At 45.7% G+C, this 26,696-nt stretch overlaps 2 protein-coding genes across 4 annotated transcripts in view; both read right to left on the reverse strand.

Moving 5' to 3' along the window:
• The window catches only part of IKBKE (inhibitor of nuclear factor kappa B kinase subunit epsilon), a 78,539-nt gene extending 76,081 nt beyond the window's left edge, over positions 1–2,458 (reverse strand). The window contains exons 1-2 of the mRNA XM_074936312.1: positions 2,270–2,458; positions 833–955 (exon numbers count right to left, since the gene is read on the reverse strand). Coding sequence (XP_074792413.1) covers positions 833–955; positions 2,270–2,320 — 174 coding nt within the window. The 5' untranslated portion in view covers positions 2,321–2,458. The remainder of the gene's footprint in view (positions 1–832; positions 956–2,269) is intronic.
• Positions 2,459–15,604: 13,146 nt separating this feature from the next.
• SRGAP2 (SLIT-ROBO Rho GTPase activating protein 2) overlaps positions 15,605–26,696 on the reverse strand; it is a 211,219-nt gene continuing 200,127 nt past the window's right edge. For all 3 annotated transcript variants that reach the window (XM_074936354.1, XM_074936353.1, XM_074936355.1), the window contains 2 exons: positions 24,979–25,306; positions 15,605–21,630 (listed from right to left, as the gene is read on the reverse strand). In XM_074936354.1, the coding sequence (XP_074792455.1) occupies positions 21,247–21,630; positions 24,979–25,306 (712 nt within the window). In that variant the 3' untranslated portion in view covers positions 15,605–21,246. The remainder of the gene's footprint in view (positions 21,631–24,978; positions 25,307–26,696) is intronic.

The raw sequence follows: 26,696 nt of genomic DNA on the forward strand, positions 1-26,696 counted from the left end.
GAACTCATGCACGACACATTCCAATGATTATGGGTGGCATTTTCAGAAACGTTCTGCATTCGCCTAGCTCTCCCTTCCCCCAAGGCTACAGGGAGTTTTACCATGGGGATAGAATGGGAGTACAGATAAGCCAAGGCATTTTGAAAAACCCAACCATGTCCTTGGTCTAAATTACCTCTTGAAAACCATGGCCTAAGTCAGCATCCGAATGAAAACTGGCCTGGATCAGGTTATAACAAGCAACTGCCTTGGATGATTTTGCAACCTGCTGACTTCGCTTGAGGAAGAGAGCAGTGCAGGGAATGTAAAATGATGATCAACTGTACGGACACAAGATCAACCCTGGCTTTGCTCGCTGGGCTGTGCAGCGTGAGGCGATGGCTGCAGGGCACCAACAGGACACGGAGTGACGGCGATAGAAACCACCCACCCAGGACTCCTTTACGCATAGTTGAGATGAGAAGGGCATGCCAAGGGTTTGGCAGCTGAGAGTGGCAGGTTGTGTGAGCACATATGGGAAGGCTTGGTAGCTCCGGCTGGAGGGGCAGCTATGGGGAATTGGGTTGGGGTGCTTGTCACCTGGGAATTTGTGGGAGGGTTTGGAAGCATGTCACAGATTGGGAGGTCTCGGGAGCTGGAAGATCAGAGAAGGGCGGGTTGTTGAGAGAGGGTTTGGCCTTACGTCACTGGGGGGGGGGGGTGAGCCGCCAGGTTGGACGGACTGGAAGGGAATCGAGTTGGAGCCTACATGGGTCTATGTACTGCCCGTAAACAACCGAATCAGCTCAGGCTTCCCACCCGCAGGGTGTCCCGTCCTGTGCCCCTCACTCACCTTACTGCGGGCTTTGTACACACTGGCTGTAGCCCCTTGGCCCAGCACATCCTCCGTGTTCCAGAGGTAGTTAGGCGTGCTCTGCATTTTCAGCATGAGGCCGCTCACCTCTGAGCTGCGAGGCTGAGAAGAGAAGACAAGTCTGTGAGGAAAAGAGCCGTTTACACACACAGCCAACCCCGGCAGCCCAGTCCCAGTGCGCTTTCACATGCCTCCCTGCTGTTCTAACACTCGTTCCACTTCTCCTGCTCCCTGAAATGAGAGGTGGGACCAAGACACACACAGCCCGGACAAGGAGGTGAACCTCCCCACAGCTTGGAGGGTTCAGTTCCCATCTGTTTCCGTAAGAAGCTAATTGTAACACAGCCAGCCATACCTACCACTGCACGGGTCTCACTGAACCAACACAGAACCTCACAGCAGCGAAGTCTGAGCCCTATGGGCTAAAGCCCAGCCTGCTGCCACTGCAGCTGTCGGAGAATCTCCATCAGAGGTCAGCAGAAGAGATGAGAGTTGACACACAGCCGAATTTGGATTCTGTCCAGCAGAGGTCAGTGGTGCACAGACAATACCAATCAGCATAACGAGGAACAATCCATCTCTAGCAGCAGATCATTATTCAGGGGTTACTGACCCACCTCACCCCACCCATTCTCCTATCTGTGTCCTTGCCCCCCACCAACTCTTCTGCTGTTTCTTGATAAAGTGGAGTCCTTCTGTCTCCCTTAAAAAGCAGCCACCAACCGCCCTCTGCAAACAGCATGAAAGCAGAGCTCAGAAAGGATGGGAGAAGTTGGGTAAGGACGGAGCTGGGAACCTTGGGCAGGGAAACCCAGCCAGAAGCTACTCAGGCTGGTAACGAAATACTGACTGATGCAAGGAAAATACTAAGCATTGAGGGCTGCAAGGTAAGAGGCACCTCCCAGCTGCAAGAACAGAAGCCTATAGGATTGCAACACCAGCTTCACAGCCACGGGTTAAAGAGGAAGCACTCAGTTTCCTGCCCAGAAAGCAAAAAAATTCCCAGACGTAGCGCTGTCTCTGCTCAGCGTTCAAATCTCACGTACCAGCAGCAGCATTTCATTACAGTGAACCTTCAAGCTCATGTGGTTATTAGAAATGGGCTTGTGTCAAACTCCACAGTGGGACGTCCCAGGCTAGAGTGGCGGGTGAGATTGCACATGGGCAGAGGGGACACTGGGCGACAGCTCAGCATCCGAATTGGGATCCAGATCCAAATTACACACCTGAACCCGTCATGACAAAGAACTGAACCAAAATTCCATGTCCAAACACGCCTGAATTTCGTATGCCTGCAGTTCTGTCTCCTGTGCCCACCTCTAGTTGTTCTAGGAAAGGGTGCACAAGCACACACTTCGACACTGTCCCCTCACATGATGATGCCAACTGAGGCGTATTCGGGGCTGGACAACTCACCTGACTTCCAAACTGACCACCCCCTGGAGAATGGGAAGCGGATGGGCACATGATGCTTCTTACAAGCAGCCCTCAGGACTTCAGCGGGATACCCATCCAACCCCACTCATCAGCTCACTCTCCCCACAGGTGAAAGCGGTTGTGCAGAATTGATTGGTGACAAATGGCTGCCATGTTCCACTGCAGAGGTGTCTGTCCTGCTGTGGTGAGCCAAACTTGCTTCCTCCCACCCCCAAATACCGCATCCATCATGCAGTGCTGTTGTCTTCCTGGCAGCTGCCCTTCACCCCATTCAGTGGCAAAGATGTACGCACATAATTCGCCAAGTGCTTGATGCATCCCTGCTCTCCTTGGAATAGACGTAGCCAGTTATTAGCCAATCCATGTGCACGGCCTTCTTCTCCAAACTGGAAATCACCCCTTTCAGCTCTGTTTTTAGGAGATGTCCAGAGCCTGAGTAGCCAAAACGTTACAAGTCCATAGTAAAGTGAGCTTGCCGAGCCGCATGGAGGACACCTGCAGTGCAGCACCCTCTGGCCTGCGCTCTCCTGGCATGTGCTCTAAAATTCCAGGCAAAAATAGATCACAAAACCTAAGATCGGAGCTAGGGATCTTCTTCAAACTAAATCAACTTCTTTAAAACGTGGCTCACCGAAAAGGACACAAAGCCGGTCCCTCACTCATGGGAGCGGGCACATATGTCTGGTGCATCCTCTGGTCTAGTTCTACAGGATCCCTTAGATCAGCATCCAGAAAAGAAAATGAGGAAGAGTCTTGGCGAATCCTCATATTAATACAGAAATGTTCTCAAGGTATAAGTGGCTAAAAAGAGCCAGTGAGCCCGCTGATGTTCTTGCCGAGATTAACATGGTCTATCAGATCATGCCAGATGATTTAACAGCAAAGAATTTACATCCTGAACAAGAAAGCCAGTTCTGCTCTAGTCCAGCATAGAATATGTATTGATCTTGGGGATATCACCGCTAATCTCCCTCTGTTTCTCATCCCCCCACCCCCCGCCCCAAGACTTCGTTTCGCAGCTGTCACCAGCACATGATCCATCTCTCTCTCACTGTCCTGGTCTCACACTGTATCACATGCAAGTGGGGATAACAATGCATTTCACTATTGTTACAACAGAACACCATGCTACAAAAATGCACGCACGCACCCCGGCACTATCTGTAATCCTGGTTGCACATCAGGGGTTTCCATACACCACCCTAAGCATAATGCAGTGTAACAAAGCCAGCGTAGATGCCAAGAGAGGAATATTCCGTAGCATTTACCTCGCTCTTTACATCTGCAAGACAGACTGTACAAACGTGAAAGGAAATTCCCACTCACCTGAAGACAGCAGCTGGCTCAGAAGCAACGTATGCAGTGAAAACCCTTAAGTGCCCAGGTTGGAAGCCATGGTGTGGGAGAAGCTTTCACTTGAAAGCAGCCACAGGGACCCCACACAGGCAGGGATGGATCGCAGTCCAGGCTGAGACTTTCTTTCTGCTCAGACTTCCTGCTTTCTTTTTCTCTTAAAGGGACACTGTCCAGTTTCTCCCTTGTCATTTGAACACATTGCGAGCATCGACATAGTACCCCTTTTCACTGAGCTGACGCACATCAATGCAAATCATTGTTTCCTGCTTTGATGGACTTACAGTAAAAGCAAAAGGGACCAAATCATGACCTGTCTGTCAAGCCATTGAACTGAAGTTCATCTCCAGTGCAGTATTCTCTCTCTCTCAGACACACACGCACACACAAAATTGTCATGAAAAGTCAAACCAGCCCGGTACAAATTCTGCTCCCTCACCTTAACAACTCTGTAATCATTATCGCATCAGAAGCTATGAAAATGGGGGGAACAGCCCCTCCCCAACCCTAAGGATAATCCTTGCTTTTTTTTTTTTTTTTTTAAAAGAGCAACAAAAATGTTGAGGTCTGTATTCCATACAAACACACACAGGAGGATTAACCCTGTGGACAGGGACTCAGCAGATCTGGGTTCAGTTCCTGGCTCTCACACTGACAAATTCTCTTTGTGACTTTAGGCGAACCACTTTCGTCTCTCTGTGCCTCAGGTTCCTATCTGTAAACTGGGAGTCATATTTCCTGTGTATGTCTTCTCTATTTCATTTGTAACCTCTCTGAGGCACAGATGCTCTCTCACGACATCTAAGTACTGCACCTTGCATAAGGGGGCTCTCTCTGGATGATGCTGGAATAAAACAACTCAATAAAGACTGTGTGATGTACTGTCACTATAGGACCCTCAATAGAAATTCATGTCTCAAAATTATGCTTTAAGTCAAAATTGCACCCTGAAGAACACTAATCCTGTCAGTTGCTACAAACATCAGGGGGGCATTGTATTTGCCCCACTGCAAATCACATTTTTATTTTACCTCACCCCGTGACATCACTTAATACAGATCTGCAGGTCCTACCAAGTTCAACTAAAGCCCCCAAACTGATTTTGGAAGCCAGTTTTAAATTCACTCCACTTCTGAAACCAAATATGCACAGTACACGCTGGATGGGCTGCTCCATGCTATTCATTCAAAGCAGACAAAGATCTTGGTCTGTGTACCTGGGGTATCTGGACTGCTACCCATGGGAAAAAAAAAAAGGAAAGGAGTACTTGTGGCACCTTAGAGACTAACCAATTTATTTGAGCATGAGCTCAAATGCATGATGCATCCGATGAAGTGAGCTGTAGCTCACGAAAGCTCATGCTCAAATAAATTGGTTAGTCTCTAAGGTGCCACAAGTCCTCCTTTTCTTTTTGCGAATAGAGACTAACACGGCTGTTACTCTGAAACATGAAAAAAAAGTTTGCAGTTTGTTTCTGTTCTCGTGACTTTGCACAGAGTGTATAAGTGAGCTGCCGTTAACATAAGGAAGAGGCTTCTACCAGTAAAGAGTCTGAAGGGAAATTCCCACAGCAATTTTCTCATGCAGCCCTGCCCAAGGGCATAGTGATATTAACAAAGCCAGAATACAGTGTTTCATGCTCACATTCACATGACTATTTAGAACACCCACTTCAGCTTTGCAGAAGCTGCGCCTGCATTCAACTTCCAGGGACAGAGCACCTGTTTAGTTGCTAATGCAGGCACTTGAAAAACAAAAGTATATTTCCAAGCCACACAGACAGCTTTACAAAGCACCAGAGGAAACCCTTTGTGTATTCATGCCGTTGTAAATCTGCCACTACCAATATGTAAATGCCAGATGAGACGTCCAGTCTTGTGCTTTAACCACTGGATCAGCTTTCCTTTCCTTTTACTGCCTTGCGGGCTCCCTATAACCACCACACACTTGTCAAGGAGCCCAATTCATGCACAATGGCTTCCTGTATCTGGCTTCCAAAAACTCCAATGAACGGACTACCTGAGCTGATCCTGAACATCAGACATGTTCAATGAACAGGGGCCTGTCTGTTCCAATGACAGACACCCGGGCTTGGAAATTCCAGTGGTGATCATGTGACCCGAGCCCATAGCTCAGAAGAGCAACCAAAACCCTCGCATTTAAAGTCAGAGCACTTAAAACCAAGCGCCTTTAGTGTCCTCTGACTATCCACACTACCTCGGCTTTCACATATGGCTCTGTGGATGTGAACTAAGGGTGGTGATGAGACCGAGAGGAAGGAAGCAAATAAAATATATTTTGTAACAGCAAAAAAACAGCCTATTTGCAGGTCCTGCTACAATTCCCTATTCTTTTGAGAACACAGCTCTGCCTAGCCAGACCCAGCAGAGGAACAAATGCCCCCTTCAATCAGAGGTGGCCCCAAACTACAACTTCAGGTTTAAAAATCCCTCAAACTTTTTGGAAGTTACGATTCGATTGTAAGATCCTCAGAGCACAGACCTCATCTAACACTGTGCAGTGCTGAGCACAGGGAGCCTCTGACCCTCTTCAGAACTTCTGAGTACAACACCACCACCACACCCACCATGTTTGGATCCAACGCTGATGTTTCACAGGATGGATCCAGTTTCCCCCAAAGCTCTGGGAAAGTTAGGGACTAGATCCAAGTTTCCCTTATCTTTGCGCTCACTCTCTGCTCTTTCACCTTTAAAGCTTTTCTTGTGGTTTTTCCACACAGTGCAAAGTTTACCACCCCCACCCCCACCAAAATGCTGCATCAAATCTGAACCAGATGCTCAGTTCCTTCTACTCATCAGAAACAATTGTAAACCTGTCATCAAAAAGCAATGAGGAAAAAACCATGGAATTATAGAACTGTAGGGCTGGAAGGGGCCTTGAGAAGTCACCAAGTGCAGCCCCCTGCACTGAGACAGGACCAAGTAAAGCTAGACCATCCCTGACAGGTGTTTGTCTCACCTGTTAAAATCCTCCCACGATGGAATGGCCACAACCTTCCTTGAAAGCCTGTTCCAGAGCTTAACTATCTCTATAGAGTTAGAAAGTTTTTCCTAATAACCAACTTAAATCAGCCTTGCCGCAAACTAAGCATGAATTACTGCTTGTCCTCCCTTCAGTGGACATAGAGAACAATTGATCACTGTCCTCTTTATAACAGCCCTTAACATATGCCCAACCCTGGGAGAAAGGAATCACAGAAGATCAGGGTTGGAAGAGACCTCAGGAGGTCATCTAGTCCAACCCCCTGCTCAAAGCAGGACCAATCCCCAACTAAATCCTCCCAGCCAGGGCTTTGTCAAGCCAGGCCTTAAAAACCTCAAAGGAAGGTGATTCCACCACCTCCCTAGGTAACGCATTCCAGTGCTTCACCACCCTCCTAGTGAAATAGTTTTTCCTAATATCCAACCTAAACCTCCCCCACTGCAACTTGAGACCATTGAGATCATGCTATGGAGCAACTTGCCCCTTGGAGCAGGAATAGACACAGGGAGTCAAATTCCAAACACAGTGATAAAGCGTATCCTAAGCAAAGTGAAACTCTCTCAGACGGACCTCAAGGGTCCCCCTTTCACACACTGGCAGCGGTGGTACAGTACAATGGGCGGCAGGGGGGAGAGGGTTTGTCAATCGTTTCCCCGAAGCTGAATTAGTGACACTCCACAAGGTGGCGGTAGAGGTTCAAAAATAAAGCGGGAGGAAGGAAGGTGGGCGTTTGCCTGCGGCCTTCTCCAGCTCTGGGCCCGAAGAGGCAAGTGTCAGGCCTGCAATCCCCACCCGTGCTCTAAAGGCCCATCTTCTCCAGGGCCCGCAGTGCCGATCCACCTCCCACAGAGGGGCGAGGAGACTGCTGGGTGCTGCGCCCACCACCCCTCCTGGTCTGGTCTGTTCAATTCAGTCTAGGCTGCACTCTGCCGTCCTTTAACATCGCAAGTGCTCCAGGGCCAGGGCCACATATCTCTCTCTGTCCTGCACACCGCAGGGCACGTGGTGAGGGCTCGGTCCGTGGTGGCACCTGCTCCAGCTACATCTACCACAGACCTGCCCCGTCCTGGCCCTTGGTGGGGACACCTGCGGAGACCAGACATCCAGACCAAGGAGGCAGATGAAATCTGACATCCAATGCGATGCTTTGCACGTGCTCTTCGGTGGGAAAACCTTATGGAGGAATTGTACACATAGGAACGAAGAGAGACACTGCAACCTGCAAAAAATCCATTACCGTGAGTGCCTGCCCCGCAACAGGCCAAATATCTTACTCGGTCTCACATCGTACACTCGGAGCACCCAGAAGGGGCCTCTCAGCAATCACCCCAAGGTCCTGCCCCATCGGCCGCCAGCACCAGACTGTAAGACAGCAAAGCTAGACCCTCGCGACTACTAGCCCCCAGGAGCATTCACCTCCTTTGGAACAGCCAACTCCGTGACCCCATTCAGCCCTCATCCGCGCTTTCCACCCTGAACGTGCTTTACTCACATGAACTAAGTCTCCCGACACCCCCGAGCGTCAGCATTTCTCCTTTTAGAGAGGGGCAAACCAAAGCACAGAGCGGGGAGGTGATTTGCCCCAGGTCGCACACTGGCTTTCACTGGCAGAGCTGGAATTAGAACCCTAAAGAGCCTGGATCTCAGGCCTGTGCTCCAGCCACTAAACCATCCCACGCAAATGGCAAGTGAATCTCAGTGCTAGGTATATGTGCCCTTGCCCACACCTCCCAGCTCACCTCCAAGGCTGTGGGCCCCAAACACGGCAGATCTCCAGTCAGTGTAACCTCCGCTGTAAGTCGAAGGAGGGAATCTCACAGAATGGGAAAACGCCCCAGTTCATTTACATTTGTAACTAGAGGAGAAAGAGCTGGCTTTAATGAGGTATCCTCAGCAGAGAGGCCTGGGGCCAGGTTCCAATACCCTCCCATGCATTGAGTAGTGCTTTATTCTGACAGTAGTCCCGGCCCATTGATTTCACCAGGGCTGCTCACATGGTAAGGTGCCACGCCAGTGGGAGGAAAGGTGCCAGAATCAGGCTCATAAAAACAGAGGAGAACCTGCTGAAAGGTCTGCATCTCCCCACGGTTCTGAGGGAATCACACCTTTCCCAGCCACCTTGCTACAGAAGCTCTTTCTAAATGGGTCTGGAGCCTCCACTACTTAGTCACCTCTTAGCTTCCCAGCTAGGAACGTTCCCCCACCTGGCCTTTCACTTGTCATTTACCAATTCATTTATTTTTCACTGAAACAAAATCAAATGTGCTTTTGGAGAGGGGAGGAAGGGTTCCAACCCCCCTGATGCCCAAGCTGCGATAAATGATCTGATTAAAAGGTTTTAAGAGATTACAGCATCTGAGTCAATGTCATCGGACAGCAACAGCTCTAACGGAGAAACAAAAATCATTTTTATTTGTGTATCCAATATGCTAAAAAAAAAAGAAGGTGTGTGCCAGGAGCCACCTGAGCCCCTGGAAATCAATGGAGACTAATTGAAGATTCATAAAAATGAAAGGGATGTTCAATTCAATCAGCCTGTTGATTTATTGAAGAGGACTTTAGCAGCAAGGAGCCTGATTTCCTTAAAAGCCCAGGCTCCCTGCTGCGGAGATGGAGTCTCCCTGGTCCCAGTGCCGCGCCTCTGTGCCTTGGAAAGCCAAGTCCATCACAGGGGCTCTTCGACAGATGACAAGGGAGGATTTGCAGGGCACCACTTGCTCGCTTGGAAGCCTAGACCTTTTACAAATGGTTTCGGTCCCACTCCCACGGACTTCAATGGGGCACGATCAGGCCCTATGTTATATACAGCCATAACTACAGGCGCGGCTACCCGCACTGCCTAGAACAATCATTATTGGTATTCTCCTAGCACCATGAAGCTTCAAGGGAGATCCCAGCCCTGTTGCACTAGGTACTGTGCACGTGCAGGATCTCCACATGTGTCAGCAATGTGGGTAGGGGGCACAGTTTTTATCACCCACTTTACCCTGGTGTCAACGACAACAAAAAGATGCAAGGAAGGCAAAAGACAATTGCTCTCCGTCATTGCCCGTGCTGTCAAATGCACAAAACCAAACTGCGGGAAAGAAACGACATCTGATGAAGTGGGTTTTAGCCCACAAAAGCTTATGGCCAAATAAATTTGTTGGTCTATAAGGTGCCACAAGGACTCCTCGTTGTTTTGACATTAGCAAAGAGACAGTAGTCAAGAGTCACCTTTAGGGGCGACTTGTAATCATAGTAAGGGCAACATTTGCAAACCTAAGTGTGATTGTTAGGTGGCTGGTGTCCCGTGGCACAGAAATACAGGGTGCTAAGCAGAATCTTGGGAGGCAGAGACGGAAATGACTTGCCAGGGCACCTAGTACATTCTCCGGCGATCAGTGCAAGGCTGTTTCCTACAGTACATTCTCCATCCGAATTCCTTTTGGGGATGGAGTGTGTGGGGGTGACCGTGGGGCTAGGCTATCACTGTACCCATAGCGCTGAGCAGCACTGTGGGAGAGACCATAACCTTGAAGAAAGGAAGACAGATTCCAGGAATCAGATGCTCCAGGGGTCAAAATAGCCCTATCGGTGGTGGCGACAGCACTGCAGTGGCCCTGCAGTGCTAGATACATTGGGACTGCCCTATTCCAGCCCTGCCCTTGAATACCCACTGCACTAGAGTTTGCGGGATGGGCCCCATAGGACAACACAGCTGTGCTACAGGCCATTTGTCCTGGGGGAATTCTCCCCCCCATGCCCCAGCCTAGGAAGTTTTTCCAACCTGGGTGCACTGGCCCCGTCCCTCCCTAGCACTCCTTTCCTGCCAGGCTCCTCCTTGCTCCTGGAAGGTTCTCATTGTTTGCTGACGGGCAGCAGCAATAGACTCCTACCCACCCTGGAACTGGCTGGGCGACAATGGCCAGTGAGTAGGAGGAGTGGAGCCAACGCTCCACCCATTCTCCAGCCACCTGCTCATGGGAGGAGCAGTAGCCAAACAAATAGTCCCACTTGCTCCTACACTGCTGGACCAAAATCCAGGTGGCTCCTGGAGAGGTACGGGGAAGGTTCCTACTCCCTTATGCGAGTGCATAGCCCAAGTCAGAGCCTAGCTCACTAAGAGCACATAGCTCTTTCCACAGGCTGGTAGGGAGATAGGCCTGCTTTGGTTCCAGGCCAGAGGCTTTATTGTAACAGAAAAAGCGTGACAGAACCATGCAGGGAACGCAAACTGATCAGATGACATCCACTAGGGACTCTCTTGAATCAACAAAAAGACACACCATAAAAAATTCCTCAGTTAAGGTCTCTTACCAATTTGGTTAAACCAGGCAGTAGTCTCTTCCACCTTGCTGCAAAGCAGCCCTTGTACTTCTGAGACAAGCTCAGGGTTTCCAACAATAGTAGAGAAGCAAGTTCTTACCTGTAGAAGAGAGAGCTTTGAGATACAAAGGAAGGGGGTGTCCCAGCATACAATTATTGCTTTACTCACTGTGGTGTCTAGTCTGGTTTATGCTGTTTCCATTTAGCATGCTGTGATTTAGATCACTAATCCACGAGAGAAAAATGCCCAGCTTCTTGACTTTCCTGCCCATACAGTGGCTGCGTTAGAGAGAAGTTGCATGGGATGATAACACCGATTAAGTAGATGTAGGGGGTCTTGCTGGGGTTCAGTGCCACCCTCCATGGCCCCAGTAGTTTCAGAAGGAACCAGTTTCCCTCCTGATGAGAGTTCAGTACATGATTGTGTCCATGACTAGCTGCACCCAGCTGACTTCCAGCACAACACAAAATGGTTTGGTTCAACACCAAACACCCCTCAGTTCCCCACACCAAACCCTACTTTAAGTTACTATTTGGACCCTAATCAAAGAGGATGTTTATCCCATAATTTATCCCATAATTTATCCCACAAAAACCTGACGGGATTCCACCTTCCCCAACAAAATATTGAAAACATAATAAACTCCAACTCACGATCCACACAGCCAAACCCTTTCCCCCCAGTGGCAGTTTGCGCCCCCTCCTCTCCATGAGACCACCAGCAAGATTAAGCATTTTTTAATCAGCCCATTGCAGGAGGAGTTCATGCTCCATCCAATCCTGTTTGTCCCCAGACAGGTGTGTCTAATCTAAACTGGATGGAAGCGGAGAAAACATGCAAATGTTAGCAGCCTGTGTGTCCATTAACAAATAAAATTCTTCCCTGTGCTTGAGCTCAAGGCCAGCAGAGCTAGGAAATAGCCCCTGGAGGGAGACATGTTTGGAAAGATTTGCGATATCCAGGTATGAAATTCACCAGCTTTTTGGAACCAAGAAATCTTGGAGGCGCTGAATCAACCTTTTCCACAGTGGATTCACTGCAGTTTACTCTGCATGTTGTTCTGATTTAGGCACTCAGATTCCATGCTGATGGTTAACCTCCAAAAACCTGTTAGAAGAACCTTGTACTGTTCTCTAGGAGCAGATATCAGAGACTTCTCAACATGTGGCCCTATTCCCATAGTATTTGAATGCCCCCCAAACCTTAATTAAATGTATAGTCAAAGCCCTGTGAGCTGTGGAAATACAGACGGAGAGTTGAGGTACAGTCAGATAGAACAACCTGCCCAAAGATCACACTGAATCCATTGTAGAGCCGGGAACTGAACCCAGAGCTTGCAATTCCAAGTCCGTCACCTTAACCACAAGAGCACTCTTCCTTTGTAGACTACCCTAAATGGGGCTCTGGTGAAATATTTGTCCTGAGAACCAAGAAGCTTCAGCACATTGGCTGACAATACATGAAAATACACTAGGACCCAACTTGGTGAGGTGCTGAGCACCTTTAGAGCCCAGTGGCCTGCAGGGGACCGGACTAGATGGCCTCTCGAGGTCCCTTCCAGTCCTACAATACTATCTTGCAAGATGATGCCCTTGGTTTTGTTGGTTTTAGGCATGCCAAGGGCACTCAGCAGGGGGCGGAGCAATAGATTCTGGACAGGAAGTCAGTTTAGAACAGGGGTTCTCAAACTGGGGGTCGTGACCCCCTCAGGGGATTATGAGGTTATTACGTGGGGGGGTTGTGAGCTGTCAGCCTTCACCCCCAAAGCCCATTTCACCTCCAGCATTTATAATAGTGTTAAATATAAAAAAATGTGGTTTTCGTTTATTGGGGGTGGGGGATGTCACACTCAGTGGCTTGCTGTATGAAAGGGGTCACCAATACAAAGGTTTGAGAACCACTGGTTTAGAAACAGGGAGGGCATGCCCAGAAGAGCCTAAGGCAATACTCAGACTTTTTACTCTTATTTCAAATGGAATCCATTAAAAAAATAAAACCCACACAGTAGGAGTGTGAATACCTACAGGGCTATAAACATCATTAAGTATATAGCAATACAATCAATCAATTGCTTGGGGTCTTTTCAGTCACGCTTTATATCGAAACAACCCGCTGGGGTGTATATAGCCCTGCATAAACTTGTCTTAAAAATAAATAGTTTTACATTACAAAGAACCCACTTAGAAGAGGAGACTTATGCTCCTTTCCCAGCCTCTCCCTGCTGTGAGTGTCCGGCTGGCCTTCTTGCCTCCTTCCAGGTATGTCCGTCAATAGGGGAAAAACACAGCCACAGGCAGAGCTTTCGAAAGCTGCCAGTGCTGGGCCAGGACACTGGACTATCACTACATACAGCAGAGCTTTCGAGTGGGCCGGTGAAGTCAATAGATTTCCTGGTGAAGTCAATGGAGTTGGCATCCAACGGATCAGAAAGCTCTGACTCGCTTCAGTGCAATTCAGTGACTTTCACTCTTTGCAGTCAAGCTTCCTCGTGCTTGCAGTGAAGCGTCACTCCACTGTGATTAGTTTCTACCGTGCGGCACACCTTGGAATGCTGCAGTTGGGAGGGTGGGAAGAGACGCTACCAACTCCTTGGGTGGGTCTATGGAGTTTGGGAAGGGGGCAGGAGGGGAACCTGGCTCCCAGTCTTAGCCACAGCTTCTCCCCTCACTGGGAGAGGAGCTAGCCCACTCTTGCAGTGAGAAGTGGAGCTGATCTTTCTACAACTGTTCCCACTGGAACGATGACCTTCTAGAGGAACCCAATGCTGCTGGCACCTCCTGCAACTGCAGCTGATGAAAAGGGACTATACTCCTAGATGGAAGGAAGGAAGGTTGGGGACGAAGAGGGAGGTTCTTTGCTTAGATCCTCTATAAGTACCACACAACTCTCCTTGTAGGTCCAGATATTCAAGTGCTCAGCACCCACACCAGCTCAATTCCCATTTAGGCAGCTAAACTAGGGCGAGATTTTCTCAAGGGCTCAGCACACAGTGGCTCGGAGTGTCATACCTCCGAGCGATTTTGTAAGTCTGACAAAGCAACTGAAATGCACCCCACACACTCGGCAATCTTGAAACATCTGGCCATTTATTCTTGGTGCCTAAATAGGAACCAAGATCTTTTGGAAATCTGGCCCATGCTGACATATGTCTTTTTAAATGGAGCCGTGGTGGAGTTCAAGGTCGTATAGATCAAGATCAAGAACAGGCTGCACCTATATAGGTCCATAATGTGAGTAACCGGACAGAAAACAGGAACTGGGAGGTGGCTCTTAACAGGACACAGACGTCTCTTGGAAATGTACAGAACTGCAAAGCTGAGCACCTGTGGCACCTTGCCAGGAGCCTGAAGGTCATGCATTGTTTGCATATTCATTTGCACCTTTTTTTTTTTTTAAATCAAAATTACTCTGCCCTGAAATATCTGCCTCTACCTGACAAATGAAAAGGAACAGCTCATTGGCATTCACCAGCAATTTTAAGGAGAAATCATGGTTCCATTAAAATCCCTGAGACCAGAATCTGGTGGTTAATCACTTCCGCCCTATCACATGGGAAAAAGGCATCCACAGGACTACACCACTGGCTACTGCTGGTCTGCAATGCAAGTAACCGCTGCCCCGTACTGCACATATGAAAGCAGCAGGCCCTACGCACAAGCAGCATGGGAGATCTTACAAGAACAATAAAATGCCACTATGAGGATTGCGCTGCAGACAGCAGAAATAGCAGCACTGTATTCCTACCCTCCCTGTGGCCCCCCCCCGCAGCAATGTCTCCCAAGCATTTGCTCTCCTGTCCGTTCCTGTCGAGTGATTACGCTGACAGCAACATCACTGCAGGCTTCTTGTGGCACGAAGCATAATCCAGAGACGTGCACACAGCATTCCCAACACTCCCAGAGACTTTCCTCTTCTAGACAGCCATCTGCCTCATGCAGAATGACTGCCACACACTTCAATTCCTTCCCAGTTGGCTGGACTAGGAACTGAATTACAGCTGCACATTGAGGACTGATGCCTGCAGTCGGTGGCCTGCTGAGCTGACTTATTGCTGCCCACGTTTGAGACGTGGTTCACACGCAGCCTGCGAGTGGACTAGATAGCAGCGGATTCGATAGCTCCTCAACACATCGTGTTAAAGCGTAATTCAGACTCCACTCCAGAGAAGGACATTCTCTACTAGTCCATACGTAGGGAGGGGGGATTGGACAAGAGCGTGCTTATCTTGTGAGCATCTTATAATGGGTGCAAGGAAGAAAAGACCATGGGCTGGATTTTCCGATGCTTCCAGCTGCATTTGTGAGGCAATGTGATCCAATGGACAGAGCACTGAACTGCGAATCAACAATTTTGGGTTCTGCAACCATTTCTGCTGATCACTTGGGGCAAGTCATTCCACCTGCCTGTGCTTCATATTACCCAACTGCAAAAATGTGCACGGTGCTGCTTACTCACCCCGTGGATGGGAAGAATTCCTACTGAAGCTTTGTGAACTTTCCTCAGCTACTTAAATTTCGTCAGTCTTCTCTTACACTGATTTTGAATCTAACGAAAACTCCCAATCTTCCACAAGTCAGCACAGCGCTCCTGGCTAGCCCCACCGCCCCACCCCACATGGTCTCATCCTTGCCAGCAGCCTCTCTCTCTCCAACTTATACTCACACCCATCATTTATGGTCTGTAGGTCAGCTTTTCCACCATACCCAAAACATTTATTTCTCCAAAACTACTGCTAATAACGACGGATACATTGTTTCCTCCAGTACGGCTTTACCAATTCCAACACATGTACTCCTCTAATACTGTACAAGACTGTACCAAAAGGGGAAAAAAAGATGTACCTCCATATTGTACATAATTGTATATACAAAGTACAATTTTACACAGTTTTTTCAAAAGTAAATATGTACACCATATATATATTGGTGTAGAAGACATGAAACAATGGAAATTGCCTTAACAAGAACATTTCATCCCAACCCATTAAACAGCGGCTGTTAATAAAAAAAACAAAGAACAATGCACTGTACAAACCCTAGCCCACCTTTGTGAGATTGAGATTTTTTTTTTTTTTTTAAAAAGGATTGCTGGATTGCAATCAAACTTTCTTACATACAGTAGAATCAAGACATCACTGATATTGTTTAAATTTGTAAGAGACAGTTTCATCCATTGCCCTATTTTGGCTACATTTCTCATAGCTGGTCTTTTAAAGAACCTGTTGCTTACAAGTATTGCTCCAGCAGTTTGGCATGTTCCGAGCCCAGTTCCAGGGAACTCAGTTTATGCAGATTATAGCACTCTGCCTCTAGAGAAAGGCTGGTGAAGTTCACTTATTACAGAGCTGCTAAAATAAAGGGTCCGTCTAATTTCCATTGCAAACTGCTGAATGTTTACCCTGCACTGAGACTTGGACTATCCAGGATTTGCACAGAAGGGACTCTTCCTCTTGTTAATCCATTTTTGGAAAACTGGAAATCCATTTGCCCTGAACAAGTTACTGGAGGTACAGCATGAGAAACTCCAAATTTTCCAGTTTTGAAGACAGTTGTTTTGGCTCCCGCTAGATCAATTGAAATGCAATCTTAGATCGAAGCTTTGGAAAAAATCCATTCATCTCCTTCTTGGCATTTGTATGTGAACAGGCGGAGGTGAATGTTTGAAAAGCAGCTACTGCACACCCAGTAATTTGTGCGTTTCACAGCAGACTGTTTATAATGGCTCCCTTGAGCCTTTGTGTGGGCACAAGAGGGTGGGTCAAGTATCATTTCCCAGTACAAGTGGTTGCACATAGAAAGAGATGATGTGGGAGAGAAAATACCTTGAGAGATGATCTGTCAGGCTGAAACCAAAGTGGAATTACACTCACCACCAAGTGCTTATTGCCTCCTCTTGCCCAGACATAGGAAGCAATTCAGCACAGAATGAGCTTTAACTCCTAACGTTTAAGAATTGTTTCCTTTTGTGAAGTCCTGTCTCTTTTACTGGTTCACTAAAGACACCCATGAATTACCTGTCTCCTGGTAACTAATGCTACATACATGGGATGTCCAGCCAATACCAGATGATTTCACAGAAAGGTTTTTTTAAAAAAACATCAAAACATTGTGTTAAAACTAGTTTCTGTTCTGAACGCTCCCCGCAGCTTGTTTCTGGGTTTTTATTTTCATTTTAGCTTCACAGTTTTCCTAGCTGGTGGCACATGGCCCAAGGAGGACATATTTGTGTTTTGGAACAAGTCCCTATGGCGTCAGGGCTCGATCCTACAAAGTGCTGAGTCCATAAGACCCCAATTCAACAAATCAACAAGCACATTCTCAACTTCAAAGAGACTATTCACATGCTTAAAGTTAAGCACGTGCTTATTGGTTTGCTGGACTGGGGCCAGAGTGCTCAGCATTTGCCGAGATCTATTGAACCAACTGTCTAAATAGATATTTACCCATCCCCAGCTACTTTATTAGAGCATTATACCCTCCTGGGGAAATAATCTACCTTAAAAAAGCCGCAATATGTGTTTCATTAATTGACAGAGCCAGTTCAGTCAATCAGGTAGACACATATATACAGAATTTGTGACGTGTTTGCTATAGGGAAGCATACTTCTGCTGAAAAATTCAAGCGAGCTCTCACACACCCACCCTTATGTCCCAAAGCCCACTCCACGTTCAATTAAGTGTTGAAGTTCTGACCAACACACACAAAAGAAACAGAGTGAAGACTAAAACTCCACCTTTAACCCATCTCTTTGTCCAATATTGCAGAATTCTCCCTGATGTGGGGAATGTATCTTAGTGATGAAATTTACCCGATACCGAGGTATAACAAGATGCGGAGGCTCAAGGGATAGATTTTCCTGTCTGAACTCTCAAGTGTTATGATTTTGAGTTTGTCAGACTTTGTAATCTGAACACAGAAATGTGTAAGAACACACTTACATTAAAAAAGACCACATGAGGTATTTTTCACAGGAAGCCCGAAGACTCTCTACTTTTAAACAGGCATCAGAATATATTCAGGAGAATTCTTGCACTGTCACAGTGTACTGTAATTATCTAATGGTTTTCTTTGCAATCAAACATCCAGTACAGATAAAGTGAACATTTTTTGGTCATGTCTCATTCTTTTGACACAGACTAATTTTATAGAGCTCATATTACCAGAGAGAGGCAGAAATTTAGCAATCACTAAAGCACATTGCCTAACACCCAACTGGGGATGGGAAAAATACCAGGTTGGTGCTGCGGAGACTACTGACCCATCACCTGAAACCGTGTTTTATTTTTAAAAGTTTTGCTTTGGATTATTCTAATCCATCATTTGATAAGTGACAGATTTATGTTCTTACAGAGTATTACCAAGCAGACATACATTATTCCAGTTATCAACGCTTCTTTTCTTTAAAGGGATATACCATTAATCTGACACACACATGTAACTGCATCTCTCTGAAGATCTAATATTTCTTCTGTGAAGTAACATAGAAACCTCCCCACCCAAACACACAGTGTCTTGTTTCTCCTCGCCATGTTGATCTCTTCAGTAGGATGTCCAGTGGACATGTTCCGGGCACGGTCTTTTCCAGTTTTCCCTCTCTCAACAAATGGTAGTCACGCTTTGTGGCAAACTATCCTCCTGCCCCACAGAATTCATAGCATGCAGCAGAAAAACCACTTGTGACTTGTCTATGTGTTTCATGCTGGTTAGATAGGCCCAGACAACATGGAAGAGAAAAGATGCCCTTCAGACTGCCACGTTGCTAGGTGTACGTTTTCAGTGTAAGTCACAGTGCATACTGAAATTCCAGTTGATTTGCACAGGATATTGTTGATTATAAGTTCTTATTCCTCTTGTCAGTAGGATCTTCCCAGTGTTGTGGTCGTGAGAGATTGGCATAGTAATTCCATACGCAGACAAGGGCTGTTCGAGTAACCTGAATTTTTTTTTTTTTAAACCTTATTTCCACTCATTTTGTGAGCCTTGAAGACATGAGATCCTGTCCTAAGATGCCTTGTATGGCTGGATGTCATCCCTTGCTAACATGAATGCAACGCATAAAATAAACTAAAAAAATAAGGCATTGCAAAGAGTGAGTGAAAATGAATTTACCAAGAGATCCTGTTCTGTTCATTCCCTGCGTAGTGACATGCATTCCCTTTGGCCGGTCATGATCCCCCCAAAATAAAATATTTGCCACAAAGCTTTGCCTGAGTGAAAAATAAATCACTAGCTGCTTTTTAAAATTATTAGTTTCCAAAAAGAGACTGAGATTCCTTGGTGTTAGGAGTCCACCTGAACCTGAGAGCAAATGAGCTGGTCACAGAGTTGGGTTTCATTCCCTTTGATATGGACAGGTTAAGATCTGACAGAAGTAACACACACAGTGCAGTGTTTCCAAAAAGATAAGGGTTGTTAAATGTTAATTAAAGGAAATAAACAATTAAAATGGTCCCAACAAATCTTTTTCAGGGGTTTCTTTCTCCTGTAGTCCATGAACTTCTCATGTCTCCATAATTTAAGTCACAGAGAAAATCAGTCCTTTTTACACAAGCATTCATACAAAAAATTCTTCTCTTTCAAAGAGATTGAAAAACAGGGTCTATCCAAGTAACCTCCTTTAAAAGGAATTAGAAGTGGATGTTTAAGGCCAACTCGTTCTTAGAGATGCAACATAGCTTGTTTTTATTACAATGCTCGTTAAAAATCACAATCTGCATTAAACCAAAGTTCAGGTGTCATTCAGGCCCACAAAAATCAAAGGACACTCAACTAGAGTGGGGAGAGTCACCTTCCTTATGTCGTTCTTGCTTGAGTAACTACGAGAACAGAAACGGTAGGACTAGTCAGACTCCAGCAATATTTGGGCATGATGGGCGAGGTAAGGATGGAAAGTCAGTTGCAAGATCCCTTGGTCTGGTGGGGCTGTGAGACCCATGACCTTAACACAGCATGTGCCTTTATGCCCTCCCCCCCCCATTTTTTAAAATTCATTAAACGTATGCTAGCATTCTGGAAAATATATTGCCATGAAAGTACAGAAGAGTCCACATAGCCTGCTAGCAGCTGAAGCAGTCACAGTCTGTCACACACATATATACTAAGAAGTCACTGATTTGTCAGCAGAATCGCTTGGAGGCATGATGATTTATCGTAGAAATATGTATTTAAGCAATTTATGAGCTGGACACTGTACTGCCAATCACCCATAGAGCATGTTCCCACCACTCTCCTTACGCCAGGGTCCTCCACAATAGTTCATAGTCATGAGAGCCATAGAACGAAGTGTTTACTAATCAAAAACAGGGCCAAGCTGCAAAGACTTTCAGAATCCAGCTTTAGGGATGTTCAGAACTGGGGTTTCCGTTTCAGCCCATCTCAACTTATGATCAGGTTAGGAAATGCCACTCTTGTGAGAGCACAGCAGCTGGTTGTCAGAAGGTAACTCCTTTTTACATTCCACCTTCCAAGTTCCCACTGAACAGCACACAGTGCATTATAGTCCAACGCCCTGAAAGTTTCATTTTAAAAGAACAAACCTGCTTTTAAATACGGGAGCACCAAAACAATTGCACGGTGGCCATACTCAGCAATTATATTTTTTTCCCCTCCTAAAACTCAGAAATAGATTGGCTTTATTTAAATCTGCACCAACACACAACACGGAACTCATGTTCCAGAGCTGAGTATTTGTCATGACAACTTTCAATCAAGGGGAGAGTCTGACACGGCTAAGAGCTAAGACTGCTGAAAGAGAAAGGATGTAATGGAAATCGAGACAGACCCTTAACAGCAGTGGCACCAGCTGGAAATGTAATAATGCACAAGAATCAGGCATGTCCAAGCTCCACATAACTCGTGGTACCAAAACATGCAGTAGACTAAAATCTATTGGATTGTTTCCCTGTGGTAATTGAATATATATAAGTCGTTACACCAGTATCCAAAACATGGCACCACTGAGTACTTCTCTCAGTGGCCAAACACGAACAAGGCATCAACTATAAACTGAGAATCAATTCATCAGTCCTTTGTGTTGGCCTCACCACTTTCACAGTGACCTGATGTTCTATTTTCTGTCTGTATTTCATAAGCAAGGTACGCTGATGTGGTGTGCATGTGGCGAGGCTTAACTACCCACGTCTTCGCTCCCAGGGAGCATTCCTGGCAGTCACAACTTACAAACTAACCTTCAGCAGAAGTCCGAAACTAGTTAAATAGGAATTTTCATATGTCTTTAATATAGTCCCCTCATTTGAAACAACAAAATTATATCCACAGTGGGGCTTCTAGTTCAGACAGTACAGGACTTGTCAGTAGGCTGTTGAGATGCGGAAGAAGCAACACCAGGGCTCGTGGCATTTGTTTTGGGGAAAACTGCAGGCTTCGGCCTCGTTGCTGGAGGTTTAACCTGGGCAGCCATTTTGACGGACTTCACCGGCCTGAAGGCGCATGGGATGTCACCAGCAGTGCTGGCGCTCCGCTGGAATGCTGGTTCGGAGTCCTTAAGAAGCTGAGTATGCAGAGGGCTGGAAGGTTCTGAGGTGGGTGCCACAACAGGGGAGGTTTTCAAAGGCTCCAGGGTGTCGAGGACAACATCTGGTGTGTGCTTTACGCTGCTTTGCCTTTCCAATTCCCGCAGTTCATTCAGAGCAGTGTTCATGGTAGCTTCTATGTCCTGCAAAGATTTAAAAAAAGACTGAAATGATCGCAGGGGCTAGATACACAACAACAAGCACACAGTTCTGTAGGAGTCAATTTCAGAGAGAGTTCATTTTTCTTCAGCTCCAGGCGTCAGCAAATCAGCAGCAGCTAAGGGTTAATAGGACCTTAATTACCATAAAGCAAAACCAGTGTTAGACTGCACATGCTAGGACTATTGACTGTGTATTTAGCTGCACATATAGAAAATAGTTAGTGATATAACATTAACAGCAGTAGGGAAACTAATCAAGTAATTTTTTTTAAGGCTAGTTTTATGCTTTATTATTCCTGAATTCTCTTATGTTTTCACCAGGCCATCAAAGACACACATAAAATCCCTCCTAGGCTGAACTACAGAGAAAAAAAAACCTGCAGTTTCAATTGATATGGATCTATTCTTGTCTTTCTTTTTTTTGATAAACAGAAGGATAATCCTCCAATGGTACTGTGGAGAGTAACTCCTTGAAAGGATGAAATCATGCTTTTCACTCCTTCCTACATCCTTTAAGGGTGATAGCATCCTACGATGCTGGAGTTTGCATGGGTTACCTATCCATCTCATTGGATCTGCACATATGCAAGGGCTAGTATCCCCCATGAAGACATTGCACTGGACCTGTAAATCATATTGAGCTTTTAAAATCCATAAAAGATATTGGAGACATTTGTAAAATACAAGTTGTCAGCATTTCCCTTCCAGCTTACATAATAGTGTAGGTAGTAACCAGGAGGTATAGAGAACTTCGTGAGACTGATAAGTCAGTGGGTTTTAGTCTCAGCTATATTGAGACCTACAAGTTTGCTAAGACCTCAGCTATGGGTTGGAGTCCATTGAGTCTACTGTCCATGAACAGAATTCATGGGAGTGTAGAATGATTTAGCTTTTCCAGGACTCAGTTTAGCTACAACTTTTTAGCTTCCTTGGTAGCTTTTTTAGGTGCAGGGGAGGTAGATCAGTCAAGGAGTGGTAGAGGGAACCAGAGACGGTGGCTTGACACCTCCAACCATATACCAAGACCAAACAGGTTTTAAGCAACACACAACTATGAAAGATATGTAAAAATGTAAGATGATTATTAGTGTCTGAACTGACATGATGTGGCATGAAAGGGAGCACTCACTTAATGCAGCCAATTTTTAAAAACTTTTGTTTCCACTAGAGAATTATGAATTACTGGACTTGATATTGTGGCAAGAAGAGACTGAAGAGAAAAAACGAAGTGACAGTTTAATTGAAAGACAAAGATTGATTTGTGTCAACCAACCCTCACAAGAAAAAAAACGTCAAGACAATGAGATCTGTACATTACCATCTCATGGAACAGAGCAGGCTAAAGATACTACAAGGACAAAATATAGCCCCCCCCCCCCCCAAAAAAAAAAAACCCCAAAAACCAGAGGATGTAATAGATATTCACTTGGATTCTGGGCAAAAGGCCCATGTTTACATTACAATAATCCAATATCAAGTATAAAATATCTACCACCACTGATTTGCCTGTAAAAAGGTGTTTTATTCATTTTCACCCACCCACGCCTTTTGGGGTGCTTTTGAAATCACATCACTTTTTGTTCCAGAAGACTTTAGAAACTGGCCTTCTTGTGTATCTCAGAGTTGACTTGGTAATCTGAAAGCCAAGTGTTCCTTAGCTTTAGATCGATCCACCACACACTGAGAACAGCTGGCAAGGGCAAGCATGTGTAGACATATCGACAGTTTGGAATAAGGGGCAAGGGGAGATCCTCCAGTGAGTAGGAGGAAGTCAGCTAGAGCCTGTAATGCCTACCCATTTATCTGCCTTGCTCTCACTCCTTGCAATCTAGGTTCTACTTCAAGCACCTGGGTGTTTTAGATTTGCTCTGTGATGTGTTCTGGCACTGGTCAGTTCTGGACAGTGCAAGCTGAGATTTCATTGTGAATTTCTGATTATTTTTTTCTATTGACCTAGGTCATTACTGTCCCGAAGATGCAAGAGATGGAGAGATTTTGTGCATAGAGATGAGGATTTTATGAGAAAAGTGCTCATGTCAAAGGTAAGACGGAGGGAGATACAAAATAGTAGGGGGGTTTAAAGATGAACTAATAACAAAGCCCCTTTTCCCTCTATGCTGAGCAGAAAAACCGAACAGGGGAGATTTCCCTCTCCTTGTCATGTATGCTGACTTGGTCTAAAATGCAGAACACCATCTCTGCAGGGTTAAGGAACAGCTGTGTATACACTGGTTAGACACCCGACCACATTCCTTAAACACCTGTCTAAAGAAATCAAAACTTCTAAGACTATTTTATTTGAAGGTGGCTTTTTACCACACATTGAAACCTGCAAGTACCAGAATACAGCACTATGAAAATAGAAGAATGGGGCAAGTCTGCTTTTATTTTCATTACACTACTGCATATGCCTCTAACATCTAACCACAGTCCAACAAGCTTGTTCAACTGGTGAAAGGGTTTAAAATTGACACTTAATACCCTGCTTCTCTCATGCCCTGGAATTTGGTTTCTTTAATGTTTTGCTGACAGCTTTGGAATCAGAGTACAACTTTTGGTGATGGACACACCCAAACCTTTGAAACTGTAGAATAATAAATGTGCAGAAGTTTCTATTTAGTAAAGGATTCATCCATTTATCATCTCTCTCATGTGAGCAGTCTCACGGACTTCCCCGACATAGGTTTACAGGATTAGATTCTAGACACGTAGAGGGTTAATATTTTATTAATCTAATGCAAAGGATACAAGTTGTAAAACTAATCCACAATTCGAATTTGAAACATTTGATTGTAACAGGCAGCCAAAGAGACAGGTATCACAAATTCTTGCTTCCTTGCCCCACCAATTATAAATAAATATACCAATGAATATCCTACAACCCATGTCTCAGCTGCAGAGACAGTAAGAAAAGCTGCAACACAAATAGATGATGGCTCAAAAATGCAGAAAGCCAAACTCTGAATTGTGCATATCTGCGACCTCCCCACTTCTTTGTACTGCCCACACGAGCCCAGTGCATCTGTTGTGCAGTAACCGCTATGAGAAATTTAGGGAAATAACTAGGTGGGTGGATACACACGTTGCTTAGCAGAAGAGTGAGTGACAAGCACAGGGAATTCAGCATCTGTCTATGAACCCGTGAAGTGCTTACAAATGCCAAGGGTTGGAACACACAATCCTCTCCCCAAGCCTGAAGGATAGAGGCACCACACTAAGGAGTGGTTTACTCAGGAGGAGTTGGGTAAGGTTTAAAATCATGACACGCTTCCCTTACAAATACAAAAGGGAAACTTCACTGAACCCTTTATGCCAAGCAATCCCCTTTACCTGCGCAATGACCTCAGGATCCATGGGCCGATGGTTATTGAAACTCTTTGACCTGCCTGCAGTCACAGTTTTACGGATCTGTGGGCTGTCTATCCTGTTCTTCAGAGATGAGTGCCGGCTGATAGAATTGAGGCTGCCGTGGCCGCTGATGGAGCATTTATCTGGTACCTCCTTGGGGAGACTCTGGCTCATAATGGGCTGAGATGAGGGTCTAGAACTAGCTGTGGCTCCTGGGGAGGCCGGTTCCACCAGTGAACTAGCCAGTCCGTGGCTGTCGCTTTGACGGAACGCTCTTCTGATGCTGCCTGACTCTGGTCTCTTTCGTTGCCTTCCAACACAGAAGCAAAACAAGTCAGTACAAGCAGGTGTCGGGGATGGACCATACCTCAATATAGATGTCCTGAGACAACACAGAGGACAATGGAAAGAGATCCAAAGGTGGCCTGGTTGTCACTATCACTCACACAAATCACTACCACAACACTTGTCATTAAAACAAAAGCGTGACCCAAATCCAACCCTTGGGGACATTTTGGTAGATAATGTTTGTGTTTTTGTGTGTTTACATATACATTATTAGATGTTAATGTAATCAAACAGTTCCTGTCTATGCCGTATTCTGTTAATTCAGAGATCAGAAGGACCGCCAAACATTTAAATGAACTGTAAACATAGTGATATCACTGGATTTGTCTCTTTGACACGTACAGCAAATCACCTACAAATGGTGGAAAAACAGGCAGTTGCTTTGTTAATTCATGAAGCTAATTACCCATGATGATTAGGAAACAGGTCTACTTCAAAGTCTTCATGATTGCCTATTGTTCACCTAAGGACTCCGACCTGTCAAGGGAAGGCCTGGAACTGTATAAAAACCCCTTGGGTCCTGATCCTTTTTATCTCAGATCTGCTTGATGCTTCATGCAGGGGAAGCTTAAATCCTAAGGCTGAGATCCCCAGACCTGTCTGGATCACCCTGAATATGAACATTGGACTATAACCTATGGACTATTTCTGAAAAAATTCTTTGCAACTAGAAAGCTCATCATCTCTACTATGTATCTGATCTCAGAAACTGTACTCATGTCTGTATGTGTACTGACCTTTTAACCAATACTCACTCTCTTCTTTTTAAATAAATTTTAGTTTAGTTAATAAGGATTGGCTGTAAGCGTGTATTTGGGTAAGATCTGGAATATTCATTAACCCGGGAGGTAATGTGTCCGATCCTTTGGGATTAGTAGAACTTTTTTATATGATGAATAAAATTTTCAGTAATCCTCACCATATTTGAGTTGGGTGTCTGGGTGGAGGCCTAAGGCTGGGTTACTTTAAGGGGACTGTTGTTGGCTTCTGGGTAACCGGTGAGGTATTACAGAAGCTGTTTTGTGCTGGTCTGGTAAATCTAATTACTGGAATATCCGTTAGCTTTGGGGATTGTCTGCCCCATCCTTTGCAGTTCACCCTAACTGAAGTAACTCCAGTGGGGCTCCTGCTCACACATGGTTATGAAACAAAGATTTTGTACTTTTAACTAAAATAATTGTGTCGTCAGCTCGTTTGGCTGCCTGTTTTCATGATATTAGAACAGCAGAGCTAGTATTTTTGGCTGAGCTGCCGGGTCAAAAGTCTAATCTAATGGGCCAGAGGCAAGACGACATTTACACCAAGTATAGCTGGTGACCTTTCAGTGTGGCTAAGCTAATAATAGTCATTTC

Source organism: Natator depressus, chromosome 21 (genome assembly GCF_965152275.1).
Source record: "Natator depressus isolate rNatDep1 chromosome 21, rNatDep2.hap1, whole genome shotgun sequence".
Lineage (NCBI taxonomy): Eukaryota > Metazoa > Chordata > Testudines > Cheloniidae > Natator > Natator depressus.